General features: G+C 49.3%; 1 protein-coding gene across 1 annotated transcript in view; it reads left to right on the top strand.

The window, feature by feature from the left end:
• Positions 1-16,006, top strand: part of PIEZO1 (piezo type mechanosensitive ion channel component 1 (Er blood group)) — a 214,513-nt gene that overhangs the window by 54,574 nt on the left and 143,933 nt on the right. Inside the window, exons 7-9 of the mRNA XM_082269696.1 lie at positions 8,011-8,182; positions 11,883-11,996; positions 13,051-13,141. Of these exons, the coding sequence (XP_082125822.1) occupies positions 8,011-8,182; positions 11,883-11,996; positions 13,051-13,141 (377 nt within the window). The remainder of the gene's footprint in view (positions 1-8,010; positions 8,183-11,882; positions 11,997-13,050; positions 13,142-16,006) is intronic.

Below are 16,006 nucleotides of genomic sequence, written 5' to 3'. Positions count from 1 at the left end.
CTGCTTTCTTCCAGTGAGATGTCAGAATGTCTGACCCGCCTCCTGTCTTCTTCCAGTGAGAGGTCAGAATGTCTGACCCGCCTCCGGCCTTCTTCCAGTGAGATGTCAGAATGTCTGACCCGCCTCCTGTCTTCTTCCAGTGAGAGGTCAGAATGTCTGACCCGCCTCCGGCCTTCTTCCAGTGAGATGTCAGAATGGCTGACCCGCCTCCTGCTTTCTTCCAGTGAGATGTCAGAATGGCTGACCCGCCTCCTGCTTTCTTCCAGTGAGATGTCAGAATGTCTGACCCGCCTCCGGCCTTCTTCCAGTGAGATGTCAGAATGTCTGACCCGCCTCCGGCCTTCTTCCAGTGAGATGTTAGAATGTCTGACCCAGGCTCCGCCTTCTTTGGGATAATTTGGTCATTGGATGACATTTTGTTCATTTTAGCGCATACCCGGAGCTGGCAGAGAAATGGAAGTTCTCACTCCGACAAGCCAACTGCCAATTCTCCAAACGTTCAGAACCACCAGATATTGTTTTTTCTTTTTACAATTCAGTGATCTCTGTGAAGGATTATTGGTGATTATTGGTGAATATTTTCTGTCCCGGAGTCCAGGGACCGTCCCAGGCTCTCATCTCTGTACCATAAAAATCTATCTTTATGTTCTGATTTCATCCCATCACTAGTTCAACTGCAACTCAAATTAGAACTGAGTGCCGGTTCACACGTATGCGATGACAGACATTGCATGCGATGTGCGAGGTGAATTCAGTCGTACAGATTGTACAGATTGCATGGCTGAATTTGCATCGCATTCGGACCAAAGTCACACAGGACCCTTTTTTGGTCTGCACCAGAATTGGTCTGCACCAGCATGGGTGTTCACACTTATGTGATCCGATTCATGTCTGAACTGACAGTCCGCACTGCGATATGCAAATTAATCTGGGGGTCTTTGTATTGACACTCCCAGGGATTCGCATATGGCGGAGTGATCTGCCTGCGAGTCGGGTGCGATGCGGGAATCGGCGGTTGATTCGCAGATTTCCCGCATCGCACCAATGTGAACCGGCACTTAAGGCAAAACATACAGTCATGCTGGCAATGGTTCCACCAGAGAGGAAGTGAGGGGATGATCCGGGCTTTAGATACGTTGTAATCTGCAGTTGTGCCTTCGGGTTCTGGCATAGAATGATAAATTATCCTGAAGAATGAACGGCTGACCACCAAAACCTCCCAGATTGAAGAGATGGGATTTGAGTTTTGTTGATCCCTTGGGACCTCAGAAGAGATCGGATGTTTGGAGGAAGGTTAGAATTCAATCGGTTCTTCAAATTCAAATAAAAGAGAAGAACGTTTACTAACCGATGATACAGGCAGAGGAAAATTCCGGACTTTGAGTACCTACTGAGTACTGACACTAGACCGTGATTGGCTGGGAAAGTCCATCCTGACCAATCTATTTCCCCCAGAGAAGATTCCGCAGAGGACATCATGGAACTCCTCCATTCCGCTATGCCTGGACAGATCAGGTGTACAAACTTTAGTGTCTGAGGGCCGGATGAGGACCTCTTCTTTGTGTGGAACTCCCCATTACTCCGGACTTTTCTGTCCATTCTGGGTGAAAGTCGTCCACACAATGCATGCTGGGAACACAAACCGACTCATTGCTAATAGAAACTTCTCCATCGACTGATTAAAGACATTTCATTTCTTCGCTCCGTTAATTATTTTCACATGAAGACCAATCGAAGGACCACAAAGCGCAATTCTTCAGGTTCTGTTCCCGAAAGTCCAGGAACGAGACGTGACAGCATGACATTGTTCCTGCCCTTCCCCCGTAACTTTAGAATGGAAAATCAAAGGCTTGCCATACAGTGGAGAAATGTCAACAAATATGGCGTGCCTCGCGCCTCACTCCTCGCTCTCACATCACACTTAATACTCCGTCAGAGGATCGGCCATGTCCTCCGCTCACAGGCGCGCGGCCTTCCTTTTATGTAAACCAATGCTAATCTATGGTCTGGTTTATACAATCACACAAATATGTGGAAATGTTTCCATGCCTGGAGCCGGAATCCTCCCAGCACTTCTCAGAATGCCAACGTTGGGCAGTGAGACTTGCTGGAAGCGAATGCTTGGAAAGTGGCTTCATGGGGCTTTTCTATATATATCATGTACTTTGTATAATCCATCAGCCCATCCCCCACTCGTGTTACCTCAGCTATCACCTGACCCTCAAAAGAAGCATCACACAATTCTCATGCACTGGAAAGTGGACCCCAAAAAGGTTTGGCTCTAGGATCTCTGTCTTGGTTATTCCGGATAAATGCCACCTTGCTGCCCTCACAAGACTGGGATGTCTGGATAACTGAAAGCGAGAAATAGACAGAGGGCGCACCGGCAAAGTGCATTATCCTTTGTGAAAAATAAATGGAGAAGAGGCAGGACCTCGAAACGCGTCAGAAAGTTTCTGTGGACGTTTCTATCCATGATGTGATACTGTGGGCACTACAGCCTCTTTAAAGAGGAAGTAAACCCTCCTCTACAACTTGTACCTATAGGCAAGCCTATGATAAGGATTACCTATAGGTACTGTAAATATCTCCTAAACATGCACCGTTTAGGAGATATTTACCTTACATGTCGCCAGTGACGTCACTGGCGCATGCGCTCTGAAGGAACGGCCGATCGTGCCGTTCCTTCAGAGCCCCGTGCCGTGACTGTCGGCTCCCGCGCGCGTGCGCGGGAGTGACGTCACCGCGGCTCCGGCCAATCAGATGGCCGGATGCCGCGATCCCGGAAGACGGGCGACTAGACATGTCGCCCGTCATAGAGGTGAGTGAGCGGCACGGCGGGGGCTCTTTCTGAGGTAAGTATTGCATAATGAGCTAGTATGCGATGCATACTAGCTCATTATGTCTTTCTTTTGCAGGGTGTAAAAAAAAAAAAAAAAAAATCAAACGAGTTTACAACCTCTTTAATGCGATCTTTATCAAGCCCTTGTCTGTGAGCGCCTTTCTTTTATCACAATGAAAAATATTATTTACAAAGGATAATGCGTCAGGCCGGTGCGCCCTCGGTCTATTTCCCATTCTCAATCACCTGACCCTCCCTCTTAGATTGTTAGCTCTCAGGATCAGGGCCCTCCTCCTGTATTGAATTGTATTATAACTGTACTATCTGCCCTAAAATATATATAAATTATAGTATAAATCCGTATAATAATAATAATTACATAGTAGGTGAGGGTGAATAAAGACAATAGTCCATCCAGTTCCCCCTGTGTAGGTGTGTGTGGGCGGAGTTCCCCCTGTGTAGGTGTGTGTGGGCGGAGTTCCCCCTGTGTAGGTGTGTGTGGGCGGAGTTCCCCCTGTGTAGGTGTGTGTGGCTGTAATCATCTCTCATACCCCTGAATGTTCTGATCCTTGAGATGTAAGTCTAATAATAATATTGTATCATTGCTCTCATCCAATGGTATGCTGCTGTAAATCTTGAGAATCTGAGTGTTGGGTTGGCAGCTTCTTCACATCGAAGGATTTCCACCATCACCTTAAGATGTGATAGGGAGGAGTGGATCTGGATTGGAGGGTCACACAGTGATAATAAACCCAGATACAAATTCATTTCAATGACAAAAGTTTTACAAAGTCAAAGTGTTTCAGGGGCTGTATCCACTTCATCAGGGGATGTATCCACTTCATCAGGGGGTGTATCCACTTCATCAGGGGGTGTATCCACTTCATCAGGGGGTGTATCCACTTCATCAGGGGCTGTATCCACTTCATCAGGGGCTGTATCCACTTCATCAGGGGCTGTATCCACTTCATCAGGGGCTGTATCCACTTCATCAGGGGCTGTATCCACTTCATCAGGGGATGCTGTCAGCAGAGAATCCTCATTTTCTTCAAGGAAAGATGAAAACAACTTCTAAGATTCACTCAGGACTGGAAGTCTTTGTGTATATAGAGTCAAAATTCAAAATCAGATCTTCATTTCCACATCGTTTTCAAATCACTTCCAGCCTCCTTTTACCATCCTGAAGTCTGTGAAAAACCCACACCTGGACTTCCATCGAATTCTGTGATAGGAGTCACTGTGCCCTGTGAGTAGGCAGTGCCGTGTCACACATTTCACAGAGCCCACCTTCTGAGGGGAGGAGTTTCAGGAGGTAGAGGATATGTAGTCCTTATAAATGGAGGATCTGCACAGCATGCTGGGAGTCCAGGAAGTATGGAAATAAACATCCAGCAGAACTCACAACAAAAAAAAAGTATTAGCTGGACAAAACACCTTAAAGCGCTAGTAAACAGCAGCAAAAAAAAAAAAAAAAAAAAAAAAAGGTCCCTGACAATTTACTCATAATGTGTGGGGTGCATCGCATACTAGCACATTATGACAGACTCACCTGAAAACGAAGTCACTGTTTATGGCAGGGGTATGCCATTCCTTCAGAGCGCATGCGCCAGTGACGTCACGGCTGCATCTAAAGTAAATAAACTCCCCTCCAACATCCAACTCCCCTCCAACACCCATCCCCCCCAACTCCCATCTCCCCTCCAACTCCCATCCCCCCAACTCCCTACTCCCCCCAACATCCAACTCCCCTCCAACACCCAACACCCATCCCCCCCATCTCCCCTCCAACTCCCATCCCTCCCAACTCCCTACTCCCCCCCCAACACCCAACTCCCCTCCAACTCCCATCCCCTCCAACACCCATCCCCCCTCCAACACCCATCTCCCCCAACTTCCTACTCCCCCCCAACATCCAACTCCCCTCCAACTCCCATCCTCCTCCAACACCCAACTCCCCTCTGACATCCAACTCACCTCCAACACCCAACCCCCCCCCCCAGCACCCAACTTCCAGCCAACACCCAACTCCCCTCCAACATCCAACTACCATCCTCCCCTCCAACACCCTTCTCCCCCCCAACACCCGTCCTCCCCTCCAAATCCCTACCACCCCCCTCAACACCCTACTCCCCCCCCCCCCCAACATCCAACTCTCCTCCAACATCCAACTCCCCTCCAACATCCAACTCCCCTCCAACACCCAACTTCCCTCCAACACCCAACTCCCATCCCCTCCAACACCCAACTCCCCTCCAACTCCCATCCCCTCCAACATCCAACACCCAACTTCCCTCCAACACCCAACTCCCCTCCAACTTCCATCCCCTCCAACACCCAACTCCCCTCCAACTCCCATCCCCTCCAACATCCAACTCCCCTCCAACACCCAACTCCCCTCCAACTCCCATCCCCTCCAACATCCAACACCCAACTTCCCTCCAACACCCAACTCCCCTCCAACTCCCATCCCCTCCAACACCCAACTCCCATCCCCTCCAACATCCAACTCCCCTCCAACACCCTACTCCCCTCCAACACCCAACTCCCCTCCAACTCCCATCCCCTCCAACATCCAACACCCAACTTCCCTCCAACACCCAACTCCCCTCCAACTCCCATCCCCTCCAACATCCAACTCCCATCCCCTCCAACACCCAACTCCCCTCCAACTCCCATCCCCCCCAACATCCAACTCCCCTCCAACACCCAACTCCCCTCCAACTCCCATCCTCCACCAACACCCAACTCCCCTCCAACTCCCCTCCAACTCCCATCCTCCACCAACACCCAACTCCCCTCTGACATCCAACTCCCCTCCAACACCCAACTCCCCCCCCCAGCACCCAACTTCCAGCCAACACCCAACACCCAGCTTCCATCCTCCCCTCCAACTCCCATCCTCCCCTCCAACACCCTTCTCCCCCCCAACACCCGTCCTCCCCTCCAACTCCCTACCCCCCCCCTCAACACCCTACTTCCCCCCCCTCCAACATCCAACTCCCCTCCAACATCCAACTCCCTCCAACACCAAACTCCCCTCCAACTCCCATCCCCCCCAACTCCCTACTCCCCCCCAACATCCAACTCCCCCCCCCCCCCAAATACTCAACTCCCCCCCCAGCACCCAACTTCCAGCCAACACCCAGCTTCCATCCTCCCCTCCAACTCCCATCCTCCCCTCCAACGCGCTTCTCCCCCCCCAACACCCGACCTCCCCTCCAACTCCCCCCCCCCCCCTCAACACCCAACTCTCCTCCAACACCTTACTCCCCCCCCAACTTCCCTTCAACACCTAACCTCCCGGTGAACCCTAAAGCAGAACTCCAGGCATTATTTTAGGTATGAACAGAGGGGGGGATGGGTTAAAACAGTCCTGAAAATTACAAAGAAGAGTTGACAATATTAGTGTATGTGTGACCCCGGCCTCTTCCGGTGAATATCGGTGTATGTGTGACCCCGGCCTCTTCCGGTGAATATTGGTATATGTGTGACCCCAGCCTCTTCCGGTGAATATCGGAGTATGTGTGACCCCGGCCTCTTCCGGTGAATATCGGTGTATGTGTGACTCCGGCCTCTTCCGGTGAGTATCGGTTTATGTGTGACCCCGGGCCTCTTCCGGTGAATATTGGTATATGTGTGACCCCGGCCTCTTCCGGTGAATATCGGTGTATGTGTGACCCCGGCCTCTTCCGGTGAATATTGGTGTATGTGTGACCCCAGCCTCTTCCGGTGAATATCGGTGTATGTGTGACTCCGGCCTCTTCCGGTGAATATCGGTTTATGTGTGACCCCGGGCCTCTTCCGGTGAATATTGGTATATGTGTGACCCCGGCCTCTTCCGGTGAATATTGGTATATGTGTGACCCCGGCCTCTTCCGGTGAATATTGGTGTATGTGTGACCCCGGCCTCTTCCGGTGAATATTGGTGTATGTGTGACCCTGGTCTCTTCCGGTGAATATTGGTGTATGTGTGACCCCGGCCTCTTCCGCTGAATATCGGTGTATGTGTGACCCCAGCCTCTTCCGGTGAATATCGGTGTATGTGTGACCCCGGCCTCTTCCGGTGAATATCGGTTTATGTGTGACCCCGGGCCTCTTCCGGTGAATATTGGTATATGTGTGACCCCGGCCTCTTCCGGTGAATATTGGTGTATGTGTGACCCCGGCCTCTTCCGGTGAATATTGGTGTATGTGTGACCCTGGTCTCTTCCTGTGAATATCGGTGTATGTGTGACCCCGGATTCTTCCGGTGAATATCGGTTTATGTGTGACCTCGGCCTCTTCCGCTGAATATCGGTGTATGTGTGACCCCGGTCTCTTCCGGTGGAAATCGGTGTATGTGTGACCCCGGATTCTTCCGGTGAATATCGGTTTATGTGTGACCCCGGCCTCTTCCGGTGAATATCGGTGTATGTGTGACCCCGGATTCTTCCGGTGAATATCGGTTTATGTGTGACCTCGGCCTCTTCCGGTTAATATCGGTGTATGTGTGACCCCGGATTCTTCCGGTGAATATCGGTGTATGTGTGACCCCGGCCTCTTCTGGTGAATATCGGTGTATGTGTGACCCCGGATTCTTCCGGTAAATATCCATGTAGGTGTGACCCCGGCCTCTTTTGGTGAATATCGGTGTATGTGTAACCCCGGCCTCTTCCGGTGAATATCGGTGTATGTGTGACCCCGGTCTCTTCCGGTGAATATCGGTGTATGTGTGACCCCGGTCTCTTCCGGTGAATATCTGTATGTGTGACCCCGGATTCTTCCGGTGAATATCGGTGTATGTGTGACCCCGGCCTCTTCCGGTGAATATCGGTGTATATGTGACCCCGGCCTCTTCCGGTGAATATCTGTATGTGTGACCCCGGATTCTTCCGGTGAATATCGGTGTATATGTGACCCCGTTCTGTTCCGGTGAATATCGGTGTATGTGTGACCCCGGATTCTTCCGGTGAATATCCATGTATGTGTGACCCCGGCCTCTTCCGGTGAATATCGGTGTATATGTGACCCCGGCCTCTTCCGGTGAATATCGGTGTATATGTGACCCCGGCCTCTTCCGGTGAATATCGGTGTATATGTGACCCCGGCCTCTTCCGGTGAATATTGGTGTATATGTGACCCCGGCCTCTTCCGGTGAATATTGGTGTAATCCCGGTTTCTTCTTGCAGACTCTTTGGCCTGAATGACATTGTGAATCACTCAAATTGCACGGGGAGCGTTGATGACCTCATTCTCAACCAAAACCATGATTGGCCAGTTTATGTGAACCCGGGAATTCTGCTGCTGCTCTACTACTCGGTCATCTCCCTGTTGAAGCTGAAGAACCCCAGCGGTGTGCGGGTGAGTGTTCCATATCTGGGGGTGTATTCATTAACATTACACGGTGAGGAGTCTCCCGGGAACGTGAGCCGAACATTTCTAGTGCAGATAAAGCTGAACTCCAGCAAACCTCCAAATACAAAGAAATTTGTTTCTTTTTCTGCCAAAGGATTTCCTTTTCTGTCCATTTATTCCCAATATGATCACCGTCCTGCCAGACAGCACAGCCAGGAGGAAGACCCCTTTCTCTGTTGGTGGTGTCTTCTACCCAGCCCCCGCCTGCTAATTGGATAAAAGAGGAACAGCAGCCGACCGATGAGTTCATGTCTCTGCTCACTCTGCTCTCCCCTCCTGCCAGCTTGCTAGTAGTTTGCATGCAACTTTCCCTATCAATTCTGTGTTATACTTCAGACACCAGAAATCTCCTTATAAATAGTGCTAACCAATCAGGATCTAACCCTGAGCCTGCCTGCCCAAACCTTCCACAGAAGACAGGTCCATCAGTGGTCTTCCCTGATCAGTCCTACTCTGCCATATATCTCTGTGTTCATCGCTGTCCCTAGCCAGATTTATCATTGTGCCCACCTGCCCAGACTGTACCTGGTGTAAAGATTTACTTTGTATGGCAGTTATGTCCCCCCCTGACTAGGTCACTTCCTGGTGAACCTCTGCTGACTATGGAGGTTGCACTGCCCAGCGTTCGGGACCCAGGACTTTTTTTCCCCTACGTTTCTCATTAGCTGTCCTTGCCTCTATCTGATCTGCTTTCTCTGTGTACTGACTTTTCTCTGTGTACTGACCACGACTCTGCCTGCCGCCTGGACTCACCACTTCCTTTCTACTAGCCACTTCCTGTCTACTAACCACGCCTCTGCCTGCCACCTGGACTCACCACTTCCTGATCCTGACTACGCCTCCGTTTAGAATAACTGATTGCCTTTTCTTACTGACCATATTTCTGATCATATTTATGCTTGCTGCCTGGACCGGCCATTTCCTATCTACAGACCATGCCTCTACCTGGAACAACCATTTGCCTTTTTTACTGACCACATCCCTTCCTTCTGTCTGGACTGACCACTTCCTGCCTGCTGACCACGCCTCTGCCTAGATTGACTGTTTGATTTTTTGTTGACCACTTCCTGTCTACTGACTATGCCTCTGCCTGGATCTACTGCTTGCCTTTTTACTGGCCACATTGCTGCCTGGACTGACCTTTTCCTGTCTACTGACCACACCTCTGCCTGCTTCCTGGACTTACCACTTCCTGTCTACTGACCACACCTCTGCCTGCTTCCTGGACTTACCACTTCCTGTCTACTGACCACACCTCTGCCTGGAACAACTGCTTACCTTTTTACTGACCATTTCCTATCATAGACCACGCCTCTGCCTGGAACAACCACTTGCCTTTTTTACTGACCATTACTCTACCAGCCATCTGGAGTGACCACTTCCTGTCTACTGACCACGCCTCTGCCTGGAATAACTGCTTGCCTTTTTACTGACCATATCTCTACCTGCTGCCTGGGCTGACCATTTCCTATCATAGACCACGCCTCTGCCTGGATCAACTGCTTACCTTTTTACTGACCACATCTCTGCCTGGACTGACCACTTCCTGTCTACTGACCACGCCTTTGCCTGGATCAACTGCTTACCTTTTTACTAGCCACATCGCTTCCTGGATTGACCACTTCCTGTCTACTGACCACGCCTCTGCCTGGAACGACCGCTTGCCTTTTTGCTGTCCACTTGTCTGCCTTCCACCTGGACTGACTTTTTCCTGTCTACTGATCATGCCTCTGCCTGAGACGACTGCTTATCCTTTTACTGACCAGTGACCACATCTCTGCCTGCCACCTAGACTAACCACTTTCTGTCTACTGGCCACGCCTCTGCCTGGAATGACTGTTTGCCTTTTTACTGGCCACATCACTGCCCGCTTCCTAGACTGACCTCAGAGTGACTCTCTGATCACATTCCTGCTGGGGCATCAGTCCCTGCCATCCTCTGCAGACACCAGAACCTTCCTGTGCCACACCTACCCTTCTGTTCTCCCTTTTGCTCTGCCTCTTGTGCTTCCTGTCCAGAGTATATCACCATGTGTTAGGTCCCGGGGTCAATACGGTACCAGAAGGCCTGCTTGCTATAAGGGAATGGGGTCTGCTATTGGTGAAGCTACACTAACTAGCGGCATTCCCTGTCTTCTTCTACAAGAGAGAACATTCCACCAGGAAAACAGACGGCCATCATCATTGGTCTTCCCTGTTCAGTCATCATCTGTCCTTTATTACCGTGTTACTGCCATCACATGCCAGATCTAACCCTGTACCTGCCTGCCCAGACCTTACCAGGAGGACAGGCGGCCATCATCCATGTCTTCCCTAATCACTCACTTACCCAGTGTGATGACCATCGTATTTAGTCACATTGTCTGTGTAGTGTCACCTTCCAGGCCTCATCACCTGTCAATCAAACTTTTCATCGTTGGGCTTGATTGCCTGGCAAGCAGAACTTTTTTGTCCCAATAGCCCAGCAAGTATAATTTTTCAGCAATAGACTTTAAAGTGGAAGTTCAGCCAAAACGTATCTAAGGCTAAATCTACTCTCAGCCACATTCTAAAACAAATCTATCTAACCCTATAAAGAAAAAACGCTGTCCCTTTTCTGAAGCCGATCCGGTCCGGTCTGGTCTCCAGCGGCGGATTCTGTGTGCAAGAGAAAGCCAACAACGGCTGGGAAATGCCTGGGAAGTGACGTCACCCATAGACTTACTATGGGGCTTCCGTTGTCGGCTGCCTCACCCATAGACATACTATGGGGCTTCCGTTGTCGGCTGCCTCTCCCATAGACTTACTATGGGGCTTCCGTTGTCGGCTGCCTCACCCATAGACTTACTATGGGGCTTCCGTTGTCGGCTTCCTCACCCATAGACTTACTATGGGGCTTCCGTTGTCGGCTGCCTCTCCCATAGACTTACTATGGGGCTTCCGTTGTCGGCTGCCTCACCCATAGACTTACTATGGGGCTTCCGTTGTCGGCTGCCTCTCCTGCACACTGAAGCCCCCGCTGGCAGCTCAGCCTGGGATCGGACCGGCTCCAGAACAGGTAAGTACATCGATCTCTTCTCTCAGGGTTAGATAGATCAGGTTTAGAATGTGGCTGATATTAGGTTTAGCTTTAGATTTTGGCTGAACTTCCACTTTAATTTTCTGGCAAATTCTAAAATTCAGTCTTCATTTCATTGGATGGTTTTCTGTAGTTACTTTGTGTTTTTTTGTATCCAGAGCTCTTCCTGTTATTAACTCTTTCCTATGTGGTGACAGTTTAGGATCGTTGCTCCTTTATAAAGTCATTCTGATTGGAATTGGTATTTCGGTAATGTAGAGATGCCAGAACACCAAATCTTCCACCAACTTCTTACATCCTCTCTCATCCTCATTGCTGATGTTTTCCCGTCAGAAATGTCCACCTCTAGCCCCTCCTACATGTCGCAATTCATATTGCTGCAATCTGTGCGGTGCAGAATAAAGGAGAACTCCGCTGGGAGGGTTAGACTCCCTCGAACTTAGAGCAGCGTCTTCTCCACTGGGGTCCCAATATTAAACGGGTGACTCCTTTAACTTTTATCTGTACACAATTGAAAAATCAGTCATAGGTGTCATAAGGGCCCTAATTTATCTTCTTAATTCTTGGTCACATGTCATCTGTTTCTCAGGAGGAGGAAGGTGTCCAGGCTAAAGCAGGTGACCCCCTTGTCAGAGATGATCTGGAAATGGCTGAGGTGGAGTCCTGGTCAAAGGAACGGTACAGCATGGGGGAGGAGACCAAGGTGAGTGCAGGATTTTGCTCAGGACCTCAATACTTTAGATTTAAAGTTGAGCTTTAGGCAAAACATTCCTTTTTATTTCAGATAGAATAAGAGAGGATTATAACCCCCATTGGGGAGATTTCTCTTCACTTCCTGATTCATTGCCAACACTATGATAAAGAAATGATCCTGATGATCATATAAAATATAACATAGGCCCGAGTTCATCAATAGTCCACTTTTGTGTCACAAACTCTCCCAGACCTATTGAGGGATCTAAAGTGTGAAAGTTGGGATGTTTTATGACCATCTGGTAAGACATGGGCGGTGATCCTGTAGTTTGGTTTTTGGTTGTCTATAGTGTGACGTCCCGACCGCAGCAATCTATTCCAATTAGTTCTGCTGATAAAGACGTCTGATGTCTGCTGTTGGCCAGTCGTGTCTCGGCTTTCTACACGGTATAATTACCTCTGTTGGAGAACACGTTTTGGGTCGTGTCCCTCGGAGAAGGTGTTCTGTGAAAATTCCCTACCCTCGTCACTTCCGGTGCACCTACATCATGGAACAGCTGAGCAGGTTACCATTGCGCATGCTCAGAGGTCCGGAGGGTAGGGAATTTTCACGGCGTAGTGTGTTGTAACGTTACACCGCATCAGCTGTTGCCGCAATAACATTAAAACATCTCGGCTGCAACATGAAATAAAGGCCCTGTATCTTTCTGTTCACAAACTTGACTAAATTCCACAACAAATGAAAGTGAAAGGAAATCCCTCCAAAGTGAGGGGATCCTGGGCTGTCACCAGAACTAGTGTCCCCATGGGAACATTTTCCCTCTATTCCTGTTCTAGGGACAATTCAATATTTTGGGGATTTTCTTTCACTTTCCATGAGAACGGTAAACAGGCCAAATAGAGAGCAGGAATCTCCCTAACGGGGGACACAGAACGCAATAAAATCCTGACAGGGGGTCTCACCCCTCCCCCCTCCATCCAACACTTAAACAAAGTTTTGCCTTTAGTTATACTTTAGGAGATGTTTCCATTGCTGATGTCCTCTCCCCCTCTTTATTCTGCAGCCCATGTTGTCCAGCGGCAGTGAAGCAGCCGGGGAAGATCCTCAGGATTGTACAGTCCATGTCATCCAGCCGGCTTCCACCACCCACCCCGGTATGAGGCTTTTCTTACCTTCATAGGGTTTGTGGTTGCCTAGTAGATGTGAATGATCAAAGTACCATTAATGGAATTATAATTGAGGCAAATACAATCTGAGTGTTCATTGGAGGCACCACGCTGTCTGTTTTGGGCCTCATATATGTGAAATTTAATGTCTGTTTTCATTTCTGTCTGTAATCCCAGTGGGGAAATTTTCCCTCATCTCCTGTCCATGTGATGCACATACAAATAATGGGGTTAAAGTTTTCATCCGGACAGATGGAGACTACAGCAGCTGACCAGCCATTGGCTGCCCACCTCTAGGTCATAGGTCGTGTCCCCGAGGGGTCCCGGAATGTGACATCACACAGGAGGTCTAGGACCAGGTGTATCTGGCTCAGCAGGTCTTTTGTGTTCCAAGAGGAGGATCTGAAATTGAAGTTCAAAGAGACCATTAACCACAAATGGAAACCTTGTTTGCTCGTCTTTTATCTTTCCCTACGCTGAGCCTTTTCTCTACATTTGGCACCCAGACTCCGGAGTACACCTGTGTTCTATAAATATCTGCATGGCCACCTCAGTGTGGATTCCTACGGTGGGAGAAAAGTTGATCTCATTCAAGGGGGAGGAGGAGGGAATGCTGAAGATTGAAATGATGAAAAGAGAAATGGGCAAAATATTCCACTTCCTTCCTGAAGGCGATCGGTTCCTTATATGAGGAGAAATGCGTGAGCTGCCACTGCTGACCTCCTGAAAATACTGACAAAGAACAGGCGTGCCGATCCAGATCTCCTCCTTTGTTCCTGGGTTATGGACAGGCTGGTGTTTTCTGATGGAGAGTTCTATGATGGGAGCCTCTAGGAATCTGTGAAGCATGCATTGGGAATACGTATTACACATTTCGGGTTTCTTCTGTGTGTAAATAATTATAAACTACATTGGATAACGTGTGTAAGCCATTGACCTGCATTGATGAGATTATTTTACGATCGTACATGCAGTATATTTAGCCACAATCTCCATAGCCAGAGATCTCCAGCCACTGCAGGGATCTGACACTTCTGGGTGTGCCAAATATCTTCTCCCCCCACTGTGCGCTTTGGTCCTCCCGTCGGCTCCTACATCCTGCAGTAACATTTTCCAGAAGTTTTAAGTTGAATACTTGAGGTGAGCAATAGGCTGAGTTTTAAGACGTGGGCTTCTAGAAAGGTAAGTATTCACCTTCTGCCTTTTTCCAGGCTGGGCTTCCTTCAATCTGCTCCGTATAATGACAGGGTCACATGTTATTGATACTGATAGGTCTGTGAGGGGGGGGGGGGGTATGAAGGTGGAAGCTGTTCCTATCAAGACAAAGTGTCAGGTTCACATTAATTCTCTTGGCACCATCATTTCTTCCTCCCTGGTCTGTTTAGGTGCTAGCAGTGAAGAGAGGAATATCTGAGTAATCCTCACTATCCCCTCCCCCTCTATTGACAGTGCTGGTCCTAGGACTAGCATGTTGCAGAATAGAGTGGGGGGGGGGTGAATCACATGCTCCTCCATACCTAGAGGTACGTGTATGTCTCTTCTCTCCTAGAGGCTGAACATATTAGAGGGGAGTAAAGGAAAAGAGTACATGCTGCGGGGGAGGGGGGGCATTAAAGCTAAATGTCGTCATTGCACAGATCTGCTTTGATGGCGCGCTGTGGATGTCTATGGCTTCGTCCCTACAGTGACACTAAATGTTTATCCGGCCTCCCTCTAACCCTCCCAGCGACGCTGTGTGTTGTTTTACATAAAATTCTTCCTGTAGTTATTTTTCTTGGGCGGTTTTTAATGGCATTTTCCATTTTCCACCTTTCTGCAGTTTCCTGACTGCCAGAGGCGAGCGGTGAACACTTTCCATGCTGCAGGTCACCGCCTGGCTGCAAAGCGCCTTTCCTGGGCATAACTCGTCTCCATCTTGGATCAACTTACTAAGAAATAAAGAGATTCTTCTGCCCCTCCGGCCTTTCTATTGGCAGATCCCCCCCCCCCCGTATTTATGTCCATAAACTGCTGACAGCTGTGGGGGGGGGGGGGGGGGTGGGTGACCTGCTTGTCACTCACTTACAGTGAGGGAAAAAGTATTTGACCCCCTGCTGGTTTTGTAGGTTTGCCCACTGACATAGAAATGATCAGTCTATAATTCTATTGGTCGGTTTATTTTACCAGCAAGAGACAAAATAACAAAAATATCCAGAAAACGCATTTCAAAAAAAAGTTATAAATTGATTTGCATTTTAATGAGTGAAATAAGTATTTGATCCCCTTAGTAGTTGGTGGAGAAACCCTTGTTGGCCAATCACAGAGGTCACAGAGGTCAGAGGTTTCTTGTAGTTGGGGGTCACAGAGGTCAGACGTTTCTTGTAGTTGGCCCCCAGGTTTGCAGACATCTCAGGAGGGATTTTCTCCTCTCCAAGTCATTGAGGTTTCCAGGCTGACGTTTGGTAACTCGAACCTTCAGCTCCCTCCACATATTTTCTATAGGATTAATGTCTGGAGACTGGCTAGACCCCTCCAGGACCTTCTGTGCTTCTTCTTGAGCCACTCCTTTGTTGCCTTGGCCGTGTGTTTTGGGTCATTGTCATGCTGGAATTCCCATCCATGACCCATTTTCAATGCCCTGGCTGAGGGAAGGAGATTCTCACCCAGGATTTGATGGTACATGGCCCCGCCCATCGTCCCTTTGATGTGGTGAAGTTGTCCCCTTAGCAGAAAAACACCCCCAAAGCGTAATGTTTCCACCTCCATGTGTGACGGTGGGGGATGGGGTTCTTGGGGTCATAGGCAGCATTCCTCCTCCTCCAATCATGGTGAGTTGAGTTGAGTTTTGGTCTCCTCTGACCACAACACTTTCAC

The sequence above is a fragment of the Pelophylax lessonae genome (assembly GCF_965119305.1).
Source record: "Pelophylax lessonae genome assembly, chromosome: 10".
In the NCBI taxonomy this organism is placed as follows: Eukaryota; Metazoa; Chordata; class Amphibia; order Anura; family Ranidae; genus Pelophylax; species Pelophylax lessonae.
Note: the sequence above shows the minus strand (reverse complement) of the source record. Positions and strands in the feature narration are given on the sequence as shown.